Source organism: Fistularia commersonii, chromosome 1, assembly GCF_037954325.1.
Source record: "Fistularia commersonii isolate RoL2024-O1a breed Wild chromosome 1, RoL_Fcom_v1.0, whole genome shotgun sequence".
Classification (NCBI taxonomy): domain Eukaryota; kingdom Metazoa; phylum Chordata; class Actinopteri; order Syngnathiformes; family Fistulariidae; genus Fistularia; species Fistularia commersonii.
The window spans coordinates 6,785,426-6,806,898 of record NC_141284.1 but is presented as its reverse complement, the minus strand read 5'-3'; the positions used below and the strand labels follow the sequence as shown (position 1 = coordinate 6,806,898).

Genomic DNA, 21,473 nt, shown 5'->3' with positions numbered 1-21,473 from the left:
CCACATGCTGCGGGAAGTCTGGGACTTCTCAACATTTTTATCATTTAGCACGCACTTCAGTTGCGAGCACGGCGTCAGCGTAACATACACATACATGCAACAAGCAAGATGTTTCTCTGCTCCCACGTTGTTTTCCAACCGTCTGAAATGATCAGTCGATAATGTTTGTTCATTAACCGATGGATGAGTCTCAACGAGACGTGCATGTTGGATCAAGGATCACATGACCCGCCCAGGTTGTCATGTACGTCTTTATTTTTAGCCATTACATCACCTGGAATGAAGTAAAGCTGATGGACCCGGATAGTTTTAATGTAGCTTAAAACTCCTAAAAGTCCTAATTTCCTACAGTATTTTAATGCCTCTTCCAGGCGGTTAATCTTGTATTCCAAGGGTCATTAAGAGAGGGTTAGCATGTTTTGTTTAACCACAAGAACTAATGTTTTTGCTTGCTTGTTGGTTCGGAAAAAAGATTATTTTCAAACATAGGAATCTGGTTACTCATTCCTTTTTTAAGATATACGGTATTTAAGAAACGATTATAAAATAGATTTAAAAAAATATACAAATTACTTACATTTACTGTCACACAGTATCTGATTTCTGTGTTGGTTCACAGACAGGAGCCTTAATACTGGCACACACACACACACACACACACACACACACACACACACACTCACTTACAAATTCCAGTAAATGACCAGGGGGTCAGCCATGCATGAAAAGGAATTAATTAACACTTAACATGCGCAACTTATGGGGGACCATTCAAGTGGTGTGGTTGTCGGAATATATGTGAAATGAATAACCAACAATAACCGGCTGCTGACACTCGGATGACGGTTTCACCAAATGCCCCTTATAAATCCATTATGCTGTTGTGACTGATGATGTTTTCACATTCTGAAGGGTTTTGGTTCATTTATTCAGTTATCGTCTATATGGCTGAAGCCAAGCATGGCTATCATTGGGGTCAAGGAGGTTCACCATGGACTGGTCGCCAGCCAATCACAGGGCCACATACAGGATTGTCTCAGAAAATTAGAATATTGTGATAAAGTTCTTTATCTTCTGTAATGCAATAACAAAGGCAAAAAGGTCATACATTCTGGATTCATTACAAATCAACTTAAATATCGCAAGCCTTTTATTGTTTTGATATTGCTGATTATGGCTTTCATCTTAAGATAACTCAAAAATCCTATCTCAAAATATTAGAATATCATGAAACAGTAATTTTTGTTTTTTTAATTGCATTACAGAAGATAAAGAACTTGAACACAATATTCTGATTTTCTGAGACAGTCCTGTATAGAGGCATAAAATCTTGAACCTCTAATGCATAGATCACTCCCTTCACTCTGCAAGGGTTCTGTTCATGATTATATTTGTATTTTTATTTGCTCTTCCAGGAAACATTCCATCACGTTTGTTCTGTAATACACTACTCATTACACATATGTTCATGTATCAAACTAACAGCTCAATATATCCGTCTTTCCTTAACAAGATGGCAATGTTAGTGTTTTTGAAACTATCATGGCGCATCCACCGGCAGGCTACGCTTCTACGTGATCATGACGAGCCAGCGGGAGCTGTTCCCCCGCCTCACCGCTGACATGCGCCGCTTCAAGAAGCTTCCTCAGATCCCCCGCGACCCCACTGAGCTTGGCGGACGCGCACCCGCCGACCGGGCGGAGGCCGGCGCTCCCCGCGGCACCGAGCAGGACCTCTGGGAGGAGACGCAGAGCGAGGCAGTGGCAGCCTCCACCCCCAGCGACTGCAATGAGTTCTACCCACTGGTGGGCGCATCGGGGGCGGAGCTGTACCCCTCCCCGCTGTTCCCCCTGCTCAACAACGAGGTGGCATTAGCCCGCAGGCAGATCCAGGCCAGCGTGGAGCAGGCCATGGGCCACTGTCGTCGTGACAACCTGTGGAGGAGGCTGTTCCACGGCGAGCACCTGGCCCTGGATAAGCTCAAGCTGACCAAGCTGGCTTTCGGCGAGCTCGAGGAGCTGCTCCAGGCCGTGCAGAGCCGCTCGGTGGGGGAGATCGACCCCCAGCTTGTGAGACCCCTATTATGCATTCTCAAATCCTATTGTGTATCTGTCCTGCGGCCGCAGACATATAATGAGCTGTTTAAAAAAAAAAAAAAAAAATGTGCTCATCGATGTCCAGTTTTATTCCATATTTAGTTGTGAACATGCACAGACAAATCCAGAATGAATCATTTCACAGCCAGACCTGAAAAAACTGAATGTCCTGTGTGTGTGTGTGTGTGTGTGTGTGTGTGTGTGTGTGTGTGTGTGTGTGTCCGCGCAGGACTGTTTCCTCACCATGAGTCCAGCCTGGTACCAGAGTCTGATCAAGGTTCTGCTGAACCGATTCCCCCAGAGCTGCAGGCACTTTGATGACAATGGCATCCAGTACCTGGTGAGTCGTTGACAGAACCTTCCAGAACTTTGCGGAACCATCCCTTCCTCCGTCAACCGCCCCGCCACTCTTAACGGCGCATTTGTGTTTCCAGGCTGTCCTAAACCAGAAGTTCACCGACTGCTTCGTCCTGGTCTTCCTGGACACACAGGCAGGGAAAACGGTGAGTGGCTCCGCCCAAATGTACGCTTCGTCCGCCCGATCCGCACACAACACTGTATCCCGCAACTTCCTGTTGCCGCAGAGCCTGAAGGTGGTGTTCCGGGAGCCGTTGCCGTCACAGCCACAGGCCAGCGGCAGCCCGCCCCCGCAGCTCGTATCCATGTACCACCACCTTGAGTCCGTCATCAACACGGCGTGCTACAACCTGTGGACCGGCCTGCTGTGAGTGACGGCGCCAAGGAACGGAGGCTCCAATCCCAGACCCCTCACAGTGTGAAACCTAACAGCAGAGCGACACGAGGAAGGGCTCTGATTGGTAGAGGAGGGGCCGCCGCCCCTCCCACTAATGGTGGCTTTACTTCACTTTTGCAGCAGTTTGATTTTTGTTTTTCCCTCTAACCCAGGGGTGGGCAATCTACGGCCCGCGGGCCACGTCCGGCCCGTTGGTCTTTTTAATCCGCCCAACTAAAGATTGATACAGAATTCATACTTGATGCGAATGATTGATAGATCAATTAACGTGGGAGCTCAAACATGAGATTATTTCATATCTGGAGCTACTTCAGAACTCTTGAGAATTTTCCTGAGCTGAATGACACAGATTGGCTTTGTGATTTAGCCTTTACTGTGGACATACTGGTACACATGAATGAGCTGGACGTGAAGCTACGAGGGAATAACCGGTTTGTGCGTGAAAACGTTAGAGCCTTCAAAACCAAACTGATTTTATTTTCAAAGCAAATGTTCGACAACATTTAGAAAAATGTCAGATGAGTCTGATATGTACTGTTAACAAATGCATTTTTTTTTTTTTTTTTTTTTTTAATGTATTGTATCTTGTGGTGACCAGGCCCGCCTTTCAATTTTTTTTTTTAAAAGTCAATGGGGCCCAAAAAGGGGAGTCAAAAAGTTTGCCCACCCCTGCTCTAACCGCACGGCAACCTAGAGCAGGTCTAATCTTTAAGATAATTTATGAATATTTGAATTAAGGGAAAATAATAATAAATAAAGTGAAGCAACTCCAACAATAAGGCACCTTAAGTAAAATTAGTATTATTACATGGTATTATCATATTATAGACAAGTGCACGAGATGGGCTGCTCTGCCCACAGCTCCACCGTCTGCTCTGTTTAAGGGGGGATTTTGGGGGTCCTTCAAAACTAAACTTAAAGGCTCCTCTCAGCTCCATGGTGCCTCTTATCAGCAACAGTGTGATGGTAAATAAAAAGGAAACTTTTTTATTTAATTTTTTTTTTTGTGAAAGCAAGCCAGCCTGCAGCGATGTTTCAAGCAAAAGTTCCAGATTCAGTTCTATGAATAATAATAACAATAATAATTAATCCTTTTTTTTTTTTCCTGTGAGGAAATTCATTCACTCATCTTCACCATGAGCAGCAAGCTGCCATCAGCTAGCGTCAGGAGAGCAGTTAGGGGTTCTGTGTGTTGCTCAACAACACTTCAACACACTAGGAGGACCTGGGAATCGAACCAGAATTGTTCGGTTCTAAAGACGATTGCTCTACCTCCTGTACCGCACCGCCCCATAACTCCTCTATTGTGGAAAATGTCAGATAAAATCAGATAAAGGAGGAAAAAAAAAATACATTGATGATTATTAACATGTTTACTTTTCACCAATAACATGAATAATTTAAATTATTTAAAAAAAAAAAAAAAACACTTTTTTTCATGCCAATCCTTCAGGTTATTTTCTTTTGCTGCTTACCTTTTTTTCTGGTCTGTTACAAAGGAATACGCTAATTTTCCGTGTAATAAAATGTTTACAGGGCTTTATGTTTAATCAGATGGTTAGACTCTGCAGCCAGTAAAATATCCACTGTTGTGGTCACTGATTTCTTGATTTCTCAGGGGCCAATGGGAGTCCATGGCCCACTTAGAATGGATCTAGACTATGAGGTGGGTCGAGAACCTTTGGTTGAGATCATTAGAAAGATAGCACCGGGACAGGAGAGCGGTTTTACCATGAGGAACACAGTTTGTTTTGTGTCAAAGTGACGACAAGGAGTTGCAAGCCAGAGTTTGGTTTTCAAAGAACATGAACACCACCTTGGCTTGTTGTGAACGCGGACTTATTTTTGGCGCTGGGATTTCATATCTCGAGCTTTGAGGTAACCAGAAACAAAACAAACAAACAAAAAAAGTTGAAACCCCTAAAGCCGCTGCTGCTTTTTGTCAAAAAATGTCAGAATCGCTCTAGATGCACATTTCTAAAATTTTGGCCATTGCACACACGCATGCGCGCACACTTCCTCCGCAGGCCTGCGAAGGTGTCGCGCCATCATAAGTAAGAAACGAAAAGAAAAAAGCTCTTTGTTTATTTTCAAAAGTCAAACCTGCTCGAACCCACTGCCACATCCACTGCCCTGAAGTGCCTTTTTAAAATATATTTTTGTTATTTTTATTTTCGATTTTTTTTTTTTTCTCCAAGTTAAATTGCCTGAACCCATGAAGTGATCTTGAACGTGTGAACACAGGAAGTGCCTGAGCCCCTTACGGTGTGTGTGTTTAGGGGGGAGGGGGAGAGCAGTCGACAGAAGTGGACTTTTTTTGTGAGAGGAAAAAAAAGGGGGAGGTGTCGATTTTGAAGGATTTTTTTGAAGATTTCGAAGGATGAGCACGTCGTGCGTGGAGTGCCTCCTGGAGGCGTGATGCAGCCGTTGCACTTCGCGCCTCAATGCAGGCACAGCCATCATACCATACCATTGTGTCGTCCCCCCCCCCCCACGTTACCATTGGAGGGAGAGTGGAGTTTGAATGTGAAACACTGGATCTTGGCAAAATGTGAAGTTTGACACTGTAATTTATGAACACTGCACTGTCTCCACTGTAACATGTATATAATGTATATACAGGACTTTCTACACCCAAGGCTAAATAAAGCAAGAGAAACCAACAGGTAAACCCTTGTCATTCTATGTGTGGACACAATAGAACTTCTAGGAAAAAAAAGAAGACAAACTTACAATGGCTGGCTTTTGACCTTGACCCCATACAGAAAGGTACAAGAGTAAGAATTTAATGTGGTAGGGGAACAAAACAGTCCGTTCCTTGATGTCTTAATGGATGACAAGCAATTACTCGGGTCAGATTCCTGTCATTAGTATTTGGTCTTCATCTAAGACCGTCATCTCGGGTTTTCATTGATGGAACATTTTTCTTCCAAGGATGCAGCTTCCTGACAGGACTTTTGTAACTGGCACTGCTGTTCAATTAAACGCGTTGTGCCCGACCGGAATTTAAACCGGTTAAATGCAACGGGATGCCGCGTTTCTATCGTGGATGCTCAGCGGGAGATCGTGAAAATTAAAAAAGGGTCCGGAAATAATTAGATCTAAAAAAAAATTTTAAATATGTGAAGAGTTGATTATTGGAACAACTTTCCTCGCGGCCAGTCTCTTCTGTGGCTCATATTGGAAAAATAAACCACAAAACAGTAATACTTTGGCACAGTGAGGGTTTATTTTATTTATTTACTTTTTTTTGTTTTACATGTATGTTGTAGGAAAAAACAAGCGTGAAATCCATTCTAAAATGCACCCAAAAATAAATCATGAAATTATTGAACAAAAGTGAATGAACTTTCCTCACAAAAAAAAGTTGGAACTGACCAGAAAGAGGGGAAAAAAATCACTTTAAAAAATTAATTTAAAAAGAAAGTGGGCACAAATTGCAAGGAAATGATCAAAATTTGTATTTTATCAAAAGATTGTTGGGGTGATGAGTCTGGTGGAGGAGGGGCGCGGCTGCTGGTCACTCACTGTCTCTCCGGTAATCTCTCAGCCACTGTAGACTTTCATTGGTGGAATCTACAGCACAGAGAAACAATGATGTCACCGGGATCAGAGCGGCAGCGGCCAATAGGAAAAGGCCCACCCACCTAGAGGCTTGTATTCACAGCCCACATAACCATGGTAACCAAGGGCCTCCAGGGCAGCGAACAGGTACTTGTAGTTCAGCTCTCCAGGACTGTCAGGCTCGTTCCTGCCTGGAACCTGAGCCACCTGGACGTGACCTGGGAGGGAATGACACGCATGCGCAAGCACACACACACACACACACACACACAGTCACAGTCTGACTAACACGCTCGCACACACACCCATAACCACCTGGATGAAGCACCTTTACCATAGCCACATTGTCTCATGCTGTGTGTGTGTAAGTATGTTTAGTCACACAGTGTGTGTAGAAGTTTGCGCATTTGTGTGTGCATGTTTATCACAGTGTGTAAGTGTGCACATTTGTTAGTGAGTGAAAGTATATGATAGTCAGAGTGAGTTTGAGTATGTGTATATAAAGGTGTGTGTGTGAGAGAGAGTCTCAGTATAGGTTTTAGTCAGTGTGTTACTCAAAGGGACTGTGTGTTAAAAACTGTTTGCGTCTGTGTCTGTTTATGATACGTGTTGGAGAGTAACTACGAAACTAACTGGGTGAGGGAATGTCGTGAGTTTGTGAGTCACGGTGTGTTTGTAATTGTATTAGAATGCGTTTGTGTGTTTTAGTCGACGTGTGTAAGTTTCTCATCAAGCCACCTGAGCGACGACGCTCTAAATCACATGACTCACCGATGAGAGGGAAATACTTGTTGATGTTCTGTGTCAGGTTCCCGTCCATGATCTGCCAGTGAAAGATGTCCTGGAGAAGAGGAGGCCCTCATCAGACCCCCGACACAAACACACACACACACACACACACACACACACACACACACATGCAGATAAATTACTCACCATCTGAAGCTGGATGTTCGGCCGGCCAACCTTCTCCAGGATAGCGGCGGCTGAGGAGGAAGAGGAATATAGGAAGAGCAGCTTCAGGTCACATGACCCCCGCAACCAGGATTTTGCGTCTCTTGGAACTCTTCCGCCCAACCAGAGCGGATTACGGCTCTGTCATCGGGATTATTTGACCTTCAAGGGAGAAGCGGCTGCTTTTGCCTCATCTTTGCACCAAAAGCCAGATATTGTGCGGTGGCAGGGTTCTGATGGAGGATTATTTTATTCCCTTTAATCCAGAAACATCCCCCTCCCTGTTTTAAGCCTGTAATTTTGACTCTTTCAAGTTTCTTTCCCATCCACCCATCACTCTCTTTTCAGATTAGCAGATTACATTCCCCTTTGTCATTGGAAAAAAATAATGTATTTTATCCCAGATATTGCTGTGGATTAATCAGGCATCGCTTTTATCCATTATTTCACAAATGTCCTAATTTTACTGAGAAGAATTTTATTCCTCAAAAGAATCCACAGTTTGATCTTGTACTCTTTCGAAGAATTACCTCGTCTGCTTTCTGATTGGTTCCCTGCTAATGTGGATTTTTTTTTCCCTCGGATAGAATTATGTTTATAAACATCTCAAGTCCGAAACAAACAGGCATAGGTGCACCCGTACACACACACAAGAAGCCCCAGTTGCTAACATGTCAATGTGGAAAATTGATTGAATGCATAGCTGGACATTTTTATCTTCTTCAGTCATTTTCTCACAACTATATACTAATTTTCCTACCACTTGCTTATATATTTTTTATCCATTATTGTTTTTCAATTTACCTCTTTACTCATTTGTTCAATTATTTTTCAAATTATTTATTTATGGATTCTTTTGTAAGGAGAATATTGCTTTTCCCATGAATTGATTTTTTTTTTGATTTATTCTTACTTTTTAAAGCTGAAACTGTCATATACAGTATATATATATATATATATATATACACACACACACACACACACACACACACACACACACACACACACACACACACACACACACACACACACACAAACAAATACACACAGTTAGGCCCAGAAATATTTGTGGACAGTGACAAAAGTTTTGTTATTTTAAAGTAATTGGACAATTGGCTGTAAAATAAAATAACAAGGCTGCATGGGCTATTCTTTGGTAACCTGTCATCAATTAAGCAGTACAATGGTCTGGAGTTGATTCCAGGTGTGGCGTTTGCATTTGGAAGCTGTTGCTGTGAACACACAACCTGCGGTCAAAGGAACTCTCAATGGGGGTGAAACAGACCATCATGAGGCTGCAAAAAGAAGAAATCCATCCGAGAGATAGCAGAGATGTTAGAAGTGGTCAAATCGACAGGTACATTCTGAGAAAAAAAAAAAGAGTGCACTGGTGCGCTTGGGAACTGAAAAAGGCCTGGACGTCTACGGAAGACAACAGCGGCGGATGATCGCAGAATCTTTTCCATGCTAAAGAAAAACCCCTTCACAACATCCCCTCAAGTGAAGAAAAGTCTCCAGAAAGTAGGTGTGTCATTATCTAAGTCTACCATAAAGAGAAGACTTCATGAGAGTAAAAAAAATGACTTCACTACAAGGTGCAAATCATTCATCAGCCTCAAAAAAAGAAAGGCCAGCACCAAAATACACCTGAAGAGGCCAGCCCAGTTCTGGAACAGCAATCTTTAGACAGATGAGACTAAGATCAACCTGTACCAGAATGATGGGAAGAAGAAAGTTTGGAGAAGAATTGGAACAGCTCATGATCCAAAGGACCACATCTTCTTAAAACATGGCGGAGGCAGTGTGATGGCACGTGCATGCACGGCTTTCAATGGCACTTGTGTTCATGGATGATGTGACAAAAGACAGAAGCAGCTGGTTGAATTCTGAAGTGTATCGGGATGTAGTTTCTGCTCAGATTCAGCCAAATGCAGCAAAGTTGATTGGACGGCGCTTAACAGTACACATGGACAATTATCCAAAACATACTGCAAAAAGCAACCCAGGAGTTTTTAAAGCAAAGAAGTGGAATATTCTGCACTGGACGAGTCAATCACCAGATCTCTACACAATCGAGCGTGTATTTCACTTGGTCAAGACAAAACTTAAGGCAGAAAGCTCGACAGCTGCAGTCAAAGCCTGGCAAAGCATCACAAAGGAGAAAACCCAGCATTTGGTGGCGCCCATGGGTTCCAAACTTCGGGCAGTCATAGCCTGCGAAGGATTCTCGACAAAATATGAAAAAGTAACATTTTACGTAGGGTTATGTTATTTATCCAATTACTTTTGAGCCCCTGAAATAAGGAATGTTTGTATAAAAATAGCTACAATTCCTGCATCTTTAATCATATATTTTTGTTCAACCCCTTGAATTAAACCTTAAAGTCTGCACTTCAATTGTGTTGTAGTTGTTTCACTTCAAATCCAATGTGGTGGCATGCAGAGCCTAAATAATGAAGATTGTGTCGCTGTCCACATATTTCTAGACCCTGTATATAATATATCAACTGCGTATATCATTACTTATACAGCTACAGAGCGGGCTGCAATGCTAAGGTGAATAGTTATGGTTTTATAGCCTGGTACCAAGTACATGAAAAAGGTACTATAACTTTTTGAGATGTATTCCATGAGTGAGTCAAGTACAAGAGGCATCTCACCCTGGTGGGGGGAGTCCAGGAAGTAGCGGGGCTCCGTGATCCTGCTGTTGATCGGCTCAATCAGGCCGGTCATTCCTTCCTGGGAGAAACAGACACTAAGTGGCTCAAATGTTATAACAACCATCCACATTGTGTAATGAAGACCTTAAATTCACTATGTCTTACTTGCTCTACATTGTTATTACATATTTCCATTGTCATAATGAAAGTCTTCTTCCATAAAAAAACAAACAAAAAAAAAAAAAAACATTATTACCATTTTTCAAAGAAGGGAGGAGGATTATTTTACTTTATATTCTGGAGCCAGGTTGGAAAAATCTCCGTTTATTTATTTTTTAAATAAACGAAGAACATAATTCTTAAAGGTTTGTTTTCTCTGTTGTGCGTCAATGTGACGTTTACATCTCTGTCAAAAAATATCCAACTGTTATGTAATATACACTGCGGCGTGAAACACTATTATTGAATGCAACAGAAAAGCATCCACAACGCTGTAGAATAAATTAAAGACGGGCGTTATCAGTGACGAAGACATATGTATGTAACATTGTTGTTACATCGTCACGTAACGCGTCATTATTGCTGATTCTGCTGTATTTACATAATCATCTGTTATTTATGTTTATTTAGTGAGCACAGAAATGCGTTTGCCTACTCTATTATTGCATATTTGAAAAGCATTAGTTAACGTGTTGGTGTCATGCATTGTTGCCACATAATGTGTTGTCATGACACTTTTTCCATTGAATGAAAAGTGGTCTGCTGGTATCATTACAGCCTGGAGGTTTGTATTTCTTCTCTTTTCACACGTACGTTATTAACTGCTGAAAAGAAAGACACTGTATGTTAGTTTCTGTCGACTGAGCGTCAAGAAAACATGAAGGTGGTTTTCTATTCTTTTCAGGCGGCTCGTCTCATCCTCCAGCTCAGGTGGAAAAGTGGCTGGGTATTTAGCACCAAAAGAGCGGGCCGTACCTTTGCAAGGACGTCAGCGGCGTAATTCAAGTTCTGCACAAAGACGTCTTCCATCTCCTTGGCGACATCAGGTCTGCGCGAGTCCGCCGGAAGCCTCCCTGCCATCAGGTGTATCCTGGGGACGGAAATGTGTAACTTCCAAACACAATAAAATTGTTTGTGTGCATATGTGAAGAACCACCATCATGGTTCTTGAAAAAGTTCTATGCATTTATTTTGGATTTTTTTTTTTTTGTTGGAATATTCAAAATCCAAACTTTGACTTTTTTAAAGTAAACACTTCAAAGTGTGAGCGTTCCTTTGTTTGAATACAAAATTAACAAGCAGTGTCAAAAGTTTGAATTGGCATTACTGCGGTCAGATAATAACGTAGCCTAGCAACTTCTTAACTAGAGTTCCACACTGACAATCCATCTATCAGAAGGTAAGATGACTGGGGAGATGACTTGGGAGCAATAACACATCTCCGGCGCGCTTAAAACGCATTTTGCACGATCAAGTCCCGAAGCCAAACTGTGGTTTGAGAGTTCCCCCAGCCCCTGGCTACGAGGCGGTGCTGCAGATTCCTCCAGTTTTCATTGGCCAACAGAAAAGTAAATAAAAGTATTAAATTTAATAAAACACACAGCTGTTCTGGATTTGACGCCTGCATTACACACACATGCATGCACACACATTTTACACCTTAGGAATAGGAGACACTGGCTGATGAAGCTTTGGAAGACGAATTGTCTCCAATCCCCTCTTGATATACAATTCTGGCTGCTCGGCAGTCCAGTGTTCTCTGTTTGCGCTTCACGACAGGCCACAGATGTTCAAGGACAAGGCGGTATGGGCCGCAGGCAGGGCTGGCCCCGGCACTACAGCGTTCGTTTACCACGCCGTTATGATGCTTGTTGTGCATTCGGCTGCTCCCTTCTGGGCTTGCAATGGCCAATCATCTTCCTCCTGCTCCCTGCTCTCACTACAGATCACAGTGTCGTCTGCAAATATAACAGGCGACGGGAGATTCGAAATGTCCATCGCCACGAAAAGATTGTTACGGCTGCTTTATTTAATTAACACTTTGAAATCGTGGGTAAAGAAGTTATTGAAACGCTCCTTTTTTTTTTATCCAGTATAGAGTGAAAACCCTTACAGGTGCATGTCGCCCATTGGTGTTTTCCGACCGATTCCCAATCAGAAATAACAACCTCAAAACCCTCAAGTTTTTGACATTGACCTGAAGACACATTTCACTTTCCGGGGATTTAATGAGTGACACGTGTCTGGGATGTAATTGCCATGATTGCTTCACCGTTGGCCCACCATTTGCGCAAGACAGGGCGCTAATTTAGGGTCTCGGGGTCTTCAGAAATAGACGATGTCATAACCTCAGGGGAGATCGGCAATTTACATAGACATTTCACCTGCATTTTAAAAAACTATGGTTATGGGTAAATGAGAACCTTGACATATGAAATGAAAACTGGCGACAGGTGAGATGTAAAATGCATGATATTAAAAATGTGTGATATATGCATTTAGCTGGTGACGTGGAAGAATAATACTTGGGTTTATGGTCATGTAAATGGGGTTATCATGAATTGGAATGCACAACAGGAGAAATTCAAGGCGTTTTTGCTTCTTTTCTTTACATAGGTGGATGTAAATAGCAAAAAGGGCTACAAACGTGCAGGAAATGGTAGAGAGCCCAGTAGCTTGGAAGTCTTACAGATCATGTGCGTCTCTTACCAGCCTGATCTCCATTTCAGGCATGCCTGTTCCTCCGCCATGCACGATAAATATATTATGGCTACGTCACTGGGACGCCGGGACTTGGGAAGTGGATGTGAGATTTCCAGCGCGTCCCTCTAGGTTTGACTCCCCTCTCGGGGGGGGGGGAGGAGGAGAGGAAGCGTATGACTGATTTCATTTTATCTTCAATTTCCAGTGGAGAATAATTTCAACTGGCATTCAAAGTATATTCATCCCTGTTTTTCATTCATTGTCTGTATTGCTTAGCCTGCACAGTCTCAGAGGTGGGAGAGATTGAGGTCCTGTTCACCTGTCAATCACAGGGCCTCATATAGAGACATCCAACCCTTCACTGTCATTCATTTAGCATTCAATCGAGCTACTGTTGTTTGCACTGTGGGAGGAAGACGGAGAACCAGGAGGGAGCCCGCTTGGCCACGGGGAGAACGCAGGGAGAACTATGAAACTTATTGCTGTGACTCGAGAAAGCTTCAGCAGATCAGTGTTTTGCCTTATCGCTAAAAAAAAAAAAAAAAAAAAGAGGAAAAAGACGACAATGAGGAATTACGGTACGAGGAACACTGTCTTGGTGGTGACCGACGGCAACTGTCACATTGTGTTACTCCGCGCAGGCACGCACACGCCGAGCAAACGCAGGGTGGGCGACGCTCCCGACGTGTCGAGCGAGCGAGCGGGGAAAAGTACGGCGAGGAATATAATGTAGGTTTCTGCTCCGTCTCTGTCTGACTTTTGATAGAGCGACGATGTTCCTGCGGCGATGCGATTACTTATACGGAAAACCAAAAAACGTAGGAGGAAACAGAATGGCAATTCATCTAATTAAAGCAAGGGGGGGGGAATTTTCATAAGATTTCCTTTTCATATAAGAGAATGTAGGATTTGTTTTTTGATTTAATTCCACTGGTAGAAATAGAGTGTTCCCAACTTAAGGGACGCAATTAAAATTAGGATCAGATATGGATCGAAGACAGAGGTCTGGCTGTGAGCCGGACAGGAAGTGTTTCATCGGATCACTAAAATTTGAATTTTAGCAGATTCAGTGGAGAAAAAAAAATTTAAATGTCACCAATGATTCAGAGCTAAGAAAAACTCCAGCGTAAGGTCAGACTGACTGACAGCCCTCCCACTCCAACAGCTGTCAATCGCTGTGACAGTGGGGCTTAAGGGTCAGCTTCCGTCCGTTCTGTAACGGGGTCAGCTGATCACCTCTGATGCCTGATAATCTCCTCAGGTATTCTCTTATCTCTATCGATCGTCTTCAATGTGCACAGGGGAGGGCAAGCGGGCAGCGGGCAGGCGTTTAGCCAGAACAAAACAGACGTTCTCGAACGCCTCCTGCTTTGGCATTGAATCCAGGTGTGCTGCAGGATTGATTTTAAGAGCTGACTGATTGCTTTTGAGGCCGAACGTGGTCTCGGCCCAGGCCTGTATGGCCGATCTGTCCAGACCGACCAGCGCTGTTCCCTCTAAGCCGCGCGTTTGTGCAATCGCGCACTACTTCAGCGTTCTCTGCGCACAACAAAACTGAACTGTAAATAAATTAAACACATTTATTTTAGTCGCACTTCAGCTTGGATTTTATTTTGTGCGCAGCATAGATTTGCTGTGCGCGGAGAACGCTGGAGCAGTGCGCGATTGCGCAAACGCATGGCTTAGAAGGAACAGCGCTGGTCGGTCTGGCCAGCGCTTCAGATCCTCTTCAAGAGGGGACAGAGCATTTATATTCCAAGACTGGGCTGATTTGCCCCAGGGAAATCAGGGTGGACTCTGTCAGCTCCTCAAAGACCCCCCTTAAAATATACTTTTATCCAAAAGCTTTGCTTGACTTTATCTAAGCCTTTATTTTTGGTCTTCTGTCCTTCTACTTCTCCAAATAGGTTTAGTGTATTCTTCAATTTCTTCAAAATTTTATTCACTTTAGAGTAGATTATTTTTCTATTTATAAACAATCAAACGGAGACATATAAATTTTTTTTTTTTTTTTTTTTTTTTATTCATTCATTTTTTGGACCGCCAATTGTGCCCAACCAGTGGCAAGGGGTCGGAGCCAAAGTAAACTGACATTGGGGTGAGAGGCGGGGTCACCTGTCAGCTGTCAATCACAGGGCCACATACAGTGACACCCAACCAGTCAATATATATATATATATATATATATTATATATTTTCTCCTTTCGGCTTTTCCCTTCAGGGGTCGCCACAGCGAATCAACCTTCTCCATCTAACCCTATTCTCTGTATCCTCCTCTCTCACACCAACTACCTTCATATCCTCTCTCACTATGTCCATAAATCTTTTCTTTGGCCTTTCTCAAGACCTCCTGCCTGGCAGCTCTATTCCAGCATCTGTCTACCAATATATTCACTATCCCTCCTCTGTACATGACAGAACCATCTCACTATGGATTCTCTGACCTTCTCTCCAAAACATCTAACATGTGCTGTTCCTCTGATAGACTCATTCCTGATCCTATCCATCCTTGTCACTCCCAACGAGAACCTCAGCATCTTCATCTCTGTGACCTCTAGCTCTGCCTCCTGCCTTTTCGTCATTGTCACTGTTTCTAGTCCATACAGCATTGCTGGTCTCACCATAGTCTTGTACACCTTTCCTTTCATTCTGGCTGAAAGTCTTCTATCACATAGTACCCCTGACACTTTTCTCCACCCATTCCAACCTGCTTAAGCCCATCTCCTAACCTCTTTTCCACACTCTCCATTGCTCTGGACTGTTACCCCTAAGTACCTGAAATCCTCCAACTTCTTGATCACCACTCCCTGTAGCCTCACCGTTCCACCCAAGTTCCTCCAACTAACTTTCATTCCTCTCCTTTCCAGTGAATACCTCCACCTCACTAGATTTTCCTTAACCTGTTCCCTGCTCTCACTACAGCTCACAATGTCATCTGCAAACATCATGGTCCATGGAGATTCCTGTCCAACCTCAACTGTCAGCCTGTCCATCACCACTGCAAACAAGAAAGGACTCAGAGCTGATCCCTGATGGAGTCCCACCTCTGTTACCCCTACAGCACACTGCACCACTGTCGCACAGCTAGCATACATGTCCTGCACCAGTCTAACATACTTTGCCACTCCAGATTTCCTCATACAAATACATACATACAGAGTTCCTCTCTAGGGCACCCTGTCATATGATTTTTCTAGGCCTACAAAAACACAATGCAGCTCCCTCTGGCCTTCTCTGTACTTCTCTATTAACATTCTCAAAGCAAAAATTGTATCTGTAGTACTCTCTCTAGGCAAGATGCCATACTACTTTTCACAAATGCTGACTTCTGCTCTCAGTCTAGTTTCCACTACTCTTTCCCATAACTTCATTGTTTGGCTCATCAACTTTACCCCCCTATACTTGCTGCAATTCTGCGCATACCCCTTATTCTTAAAAATGGGCACCATCACTCTTCGTCTGCATTCTTCAGGCATCTTCTCACTCTCTAAGACCCTGTTTAATAATTTAGGCAGACACTCTACAGCTGCCTCTCCTAGATACTTCCAAACCTTCACAGGTATATCATCAGGACCAACCGCTTTTCCACTCTTCAATGCCCTCTTCACTTCACTTTTACTAATCTCTGCTACTTTGTGGTCTACAATAGTCACCTCTTCTACCCTTGCCTCTCTTTCATTTTCCACATTCATCAGCTCTTCAAAGTACTCTTTCCATCTTCCCATCACTCTTCTAGCATCTGTCAATACATTTCCCTCTCTATCCTTAAATCACCCAGACCTGTTGTACATCCTTTCCATCTTTACCTCTCTGTTTCACCGACCTGTATCGATCATTCTTTCCCTCCTTACTGTCCACTGAGCATAGAAGTCATTGTACGCCCTTTGCTTTGCCTTTGCTACCTCTATCTTTACCTTACGATGTATCTCCCTGTACTCGTGTCTGTTCTCTTCCGTCCTCTCAGTATCCCACGTCTTCTTTGCTAACCACTTTCTCTGAATATACTCCTGCACTTCCTCATTCCACCACCAAGTCTCCTTATCTACTTTCCTTCCAGATGACACACCAAGTACTCCTCTACCTGTCTCCCTGATAACACTAGCTGTTGTTGTCCAATCATCTGGAACCTCTCCCTGACCACCCAGGGCCTTTCTTAACTCCTCCCTGAAAGTGTGCACTTTTCAGCTTCCACCATTGAAGTCTGCACCAATTACCACTCTCTCATCTATGGGGATCTTCTGCATCCCTACATCTAGCTCATTGCAGGACTTCTCCTTCTCCTCAAACTCAGATCCCACCTGCGGGGCATAGCCTTTAACAACATTGAGCATCACACTTTCAGTTTCTGGTTTCAGGCTCATAAGTCTATCTGACATTTTTTTAATCTCCAGAGCATTCCTAACAAACTCCTCCTCCTAAGATAACTCTTGCTCCATCTCTCTTCATGTCAGTACCATGATAGTACAACTTAAAGCCTGCTCCTAAGCTTCTAGCCTTAATACCTTTCCACCTGGTCTCCTGAACACACAGTATATCCACCCTCTTTCTCTGCATCATGTCGCCCAACCCTCTACCTTTTCCTGTCATAGTCCCTACTCCCAGTCCCGGACTCTTGCCTTTCCTCTTCTCTCTCTGCTTCCAAACACAGCTTTCACCACTCCTTCTTTGATTGATTGATATTTTGAATCAAGAAATGTTTATTAATGCAATGACAACAGTATATCTGGTGTGATCGAGTACGGATGGCCTTCGAAACACTCCTTTACGTTCTGCATTGCTTTTTTCGTGTTTTGTTCGATTCAGGGCACAGAAATCCCCACTTGGGGGGGAAAATACTTAAATGCACTCCAAATGAACATCTCCCTCCTTGATGGGGAAATGAAACATTCAGTCAGGCCATATTTTATCACCCACTTCCTCTCCCATGGTAATGGGACTGGGATGGCGGGCCCTCCACCAAAGCGCACACAGGGGAGGAACGGTGGGGAGGAGGCGGAGAGGGTGCAGGGACGGTTCGAGAGAGGCCCTTGTGTGAATTAGTGTGTGGGTGGGATTTTTTTTTCTTTTTTCGGGGAAAGTGGTTCCAGCTTAAAAGCCAGAGATTTACAGACTCTCCTCTTACCAGCCAACATGTCAGCAACTAAACTTTTACAGTCTTGTAAAAGGCATCTAAAGTCCACCAGGGCTTCCTTTGGCCATGTAATGGCAACAGGTTGCTCTCTAAAAGGGCTCTCAATTTATACAAGGTCCTGGCACCCTGAGATGGTTGAGGCATACAAACATTTCTTCAGCAAATTCTTGCTGGATAGGGGTGTTTTTTTTACAAACTTTTTTTAGTCATTACTTGCTTTTTTTAATTTGCGTTTTCTTGCATATTTTTTAATTTATTTATTGGTTTTTAGATTCATGCTACAAGAAAAAAAAAGATATCTTGCTGCACTTAGAGGTCATTTCTTTCACCTTTGTGTTTTATTATATTTACGGTTAAATCGTCTGTCTCGTTTAGCATTATACTGGACCATCTTATGACCCTCATTTGTGTCCCTCACAACCCCGAGGGGCTGAAATTTGTGCTTGCGAGAAATGATCTCTGTCCTCACGGTTTTAATGACGTGATAGTTGGAACGAGCCGTGTTTAATTTCTCATAAAAAAGTCACAACTGACTGGACCTATTAATACCTGAGTGGTATGCAAATATGATGACTTTATTTTGGCATTGGTTACATAATTTCACATCTTTCCTTTATTTTCAATTTTTAATAAGTTGTATGGATCCAGCTCCAGATCCAGAGTGTCCTTGTTGGAAACAGTTAAAAGCAAGTGAATCCATCATGAGGGGGTGACACACACACACACACACACACACACATATACAGGGTAAAATGATTTTCATATATTTAATTGGACTTTTTCATTTGAACCAAGTCGCAAGACCTCATTCTGCAAACACTTTCCTGACTGTAAATATTGTTTGTAAAGGGTCACAGCAGTCCAGACAGGCAATGACAGGGCCTGCTATTAAGATTTATGCTACTGTCATAGGACCAATTCAACGTACTGTGTTCAATCTGCGCGCAAGTGCTGGCTGACGTTTGTTTTATATTCATTTTATATTTATTAGATTGAGCATGGTGTTAATTTACAGTTTTATTGCTCATTTTATATTGTTTTATACACTGCGTATTAATTTATAGACTTTATTTTAGTGATGCAGCAGCTGGTCACAGAGTGCCCGCTGCAGTGGGAGACCAACTTTTGATTTATGGGGTTATTATCTAAGATTTGCTGCGGCACATGTATTCTGTGTCGGACAGAGTATGGATCTATTTTCAGTGAAATTTGATTTTCAGTGAACAACTGAGGTGCAGAAACAGGATTTGACAGGATTCAGGTTGGTGATCCTGAATCGTAGTAACTGGCGGTTAATGCAAAGGCATAAAACATTAACTGGATATGGATTAAAGGAAACGTTCAGCTAGTTGTGAACATTATAAAAACAATCGGGGTTTGGATGAGGATAATTATCCCAAACTTTATGAAAAATGTAAATGATGATTCCTTCTGTTTGTGGAATGAGGATAATTAGTTAAGATATTTTTTTGCAACGATTCATATTTGATATACAAAGTTTGACTACTAAAAAAAATATAATAATAGTCTCTTGATTCTAAAAAACTAAAACAAATAAACAAATACATTGACGCTCTCCTAATTGTGCTGTTATTAGCTTTCATCTGTACATCCAATTAAACTTTAGTAGGTAAATTGAAAACAAATCTGTATGAATCACTGCGTGTTTGTTTGCGTGTGTGTGTGTGTGTGTGTGTGTGTGAGAGTGTGTGAGTGTGTGTGCGCCAGTCACCTCTTGCACTGCAGAGCTTTTGCATACTTGACAGCCAGATCAAGGCCCTGTTTGAAATCCGCTTCTCTTCCAGGCACTGCTCCGACTCCCAGGTCCCCTGCCATCACGTCCCCTGTGAGACACACACACACACACACACACACACACACACACACACACACACACACACACAAAATCAGCAGCTGTGATCGTGGAGACGGGCTGAGGCCGGACGTGAGCCTCACTCACCGGGCGGAGTGTTGATTAAAACCAGCTGCACTCCGGTAGCTTCCCGGGCTCTCTGGAGCTCCTGAAGGTCCACGTCGTAGAGCCAGGCTGCCTCTATCGCCTGGAAACCGGCGGCGGCGGCCGCGTAGATCCGCTGGCTGAAGTCCGGTAACTCCGTGAACAGCCATGAGATATTCGCGCAGAACTTTAGAGGAGGCATGGTGGTTTCACCGTGGGCGTCGACGACCCCGCGTCCAGTGAACTCCTGCCCCGCTCTCAGCCCGAAAACTAAGCTAGCTGTAATTCAGTGGAGAGGACTGCAAGAGGTGGAGACAGAATTGCTGAAAGATACTGGGACGCCTTCATGACGAAAACATTGTACATACGGCTAAATGTTTTAAAGTGACCATACAAGAAAATGAGAAAATAAAAAATAAAAAGTTTAATATGAAGTGTTGTTGAGCAAGACACTGAACCACTAACTGCTCCACTGACGCTGATGGACCGCAGCTTACAGCTCATGGTTCATCCATAATGGATTAATTGCAGAAAACGAATTTCCCCACAAGGTATTAAAAAAGGATAAATTATATTACATAAAATTCCGGGAGTAAATACTACTTTTACAGCTGGAGTACTCACTTCCGGTCTCCCCTGACATGAGGGCTTGTTGATATCACGTGACTGGCAACGTGTTTAACAACGCATGCGCACTTACGTGTAACGCTGATCCGTGTTCCTCTGAATTCAGATGCAGAAAAAACAAATTAAATTAAATTAAAAAAAAAAAAAAAATTCAGATGCAGGCCATTTCCTGCATGCGCTCTCCAATGGCCATCGGTCTGTTCCAGCCACAGGATTATAATACTTGTAAAGTGTTATCGAATTTCGGGCGCAGCTTTACATGTTTTACACCCTGCATTACATGTCAATTGTTGTTTTACTTCTGGACTTTGACTGGTTTAATGCCTGGCAGAAAGACAGAAATGACCCACCATCCACTGAGCTTCACCTGTTTTCATTTTGTTACACCATAACACTCATAGATGAAAAAAAAAAAAACAATTTAAGTATAATTACTTTTTGCTTAATTCAAAATATTAATTTTAATGGTAAGCATTGACTCAGAGAAAAAGTTCCATATGGGAATCTTTTTATTTCCAGGAAGGACTGCGAAAAAAAAATTCATTGACAGTCAAGGTCATTGCAGAAAGTTGACTTCACATCTGTGTATATTTGTATATATGCATCTATTTTTCAAATTTTTCCATCAATCTGCCTTTCTATGTAAAAGGAACTGAAACAATTATTCGTTTAACTCTCTTCGAAGACGAAATACAAGATTCTTGTCAATTTTTTTTCATACCAACTGGCCTTGAAATTCTTTCTTAAAGATGTTTCCCTTCTAGACGATTCATCTCAGATGAGAGTTGAAACATCAAGAAATTCAAGTCCAGTTACTTCAAAAAGTTTGCAACAAGAATTAACTATGACTTAGATGACTGAGAACCACCATAGACAAGATTGTCTTCTTTTTTTTTTTTTGATTTGTGTCTTAATGCTAAATCCTTGAACTATAGCCATATTGGCTCAAGTTTACAACATGCACTCACTGACTGGTTCTTCCGTAGTGCTGCTTGTGCAACCCATATCACTTTAACATGAAGACCTT

General features: G+C 42.7%; 2 protein-coding genes across 2 annotated transcripts in view; one reads left to right on the top strand and one right to left on the bottom strand.

Annotated features, from left to right (window-relative positions):
* szt2 (SZT2 subunit of KICSTOR complex) overlaps positions 1–5,513 on the top strand; it is a 154,546-nt gene extending 149,033 nt beyond the window's left edge. Inside the window, exons 72-75 of the mRNA XM_086146303.1 lie at positions 1,562–2,069; positions 2,326–2,436; positions 2,531–2,599; positions 2,681–5,513. Of these exons, the coding sequence (XP_086002429.1) occupies positions 1,562–2,069; positions 2,326–2,436; positions 2,531–2,599; positions 2,681–2,824 (832 nt within the window). The 3' untranslated portion in view covers positions 2,825–5,513. The remainder of the gene's footprint in view (positions 1–1,561; positions 2,070–2,325; positions 2,437–2,530; positions 2,600–2,680) is intronic.
* Positions 5,514–6,057: 544 nt separating this feature from the next.
* Positions 6,058–20,486, bottom strand: hyi (hydroxypyruvate isomerase). The gene is made up of 9 exons (XM_086146288.1): positions 20,444–20,486; positions 19,823–20,118; positions 19,595–19,706; positions 11,004–11,118; positions 10,029–10,107; positions 7,351–7,400; positions 7,186–7,255; positions 6,498–6,632; positions 6,058–6,426 (listed from the first exon to the last, which is right to left on the bottom strand). The coding sequence occupies exons 2-9, from the start codon at positions 20,019–20,021 to the stop codon at positions 6,371–6,373; spliced, it is 816 nt and encodes a 271-aa protein (XP_086002414.1). The 5' UTR covers positions 20,022–20,118; positions 20,444–20,486; the 3' UTR covers positions 6,058–6,370.
* Between the last annotated feature and the right edge of the window lie 987 nt (positions 20,487–21,473).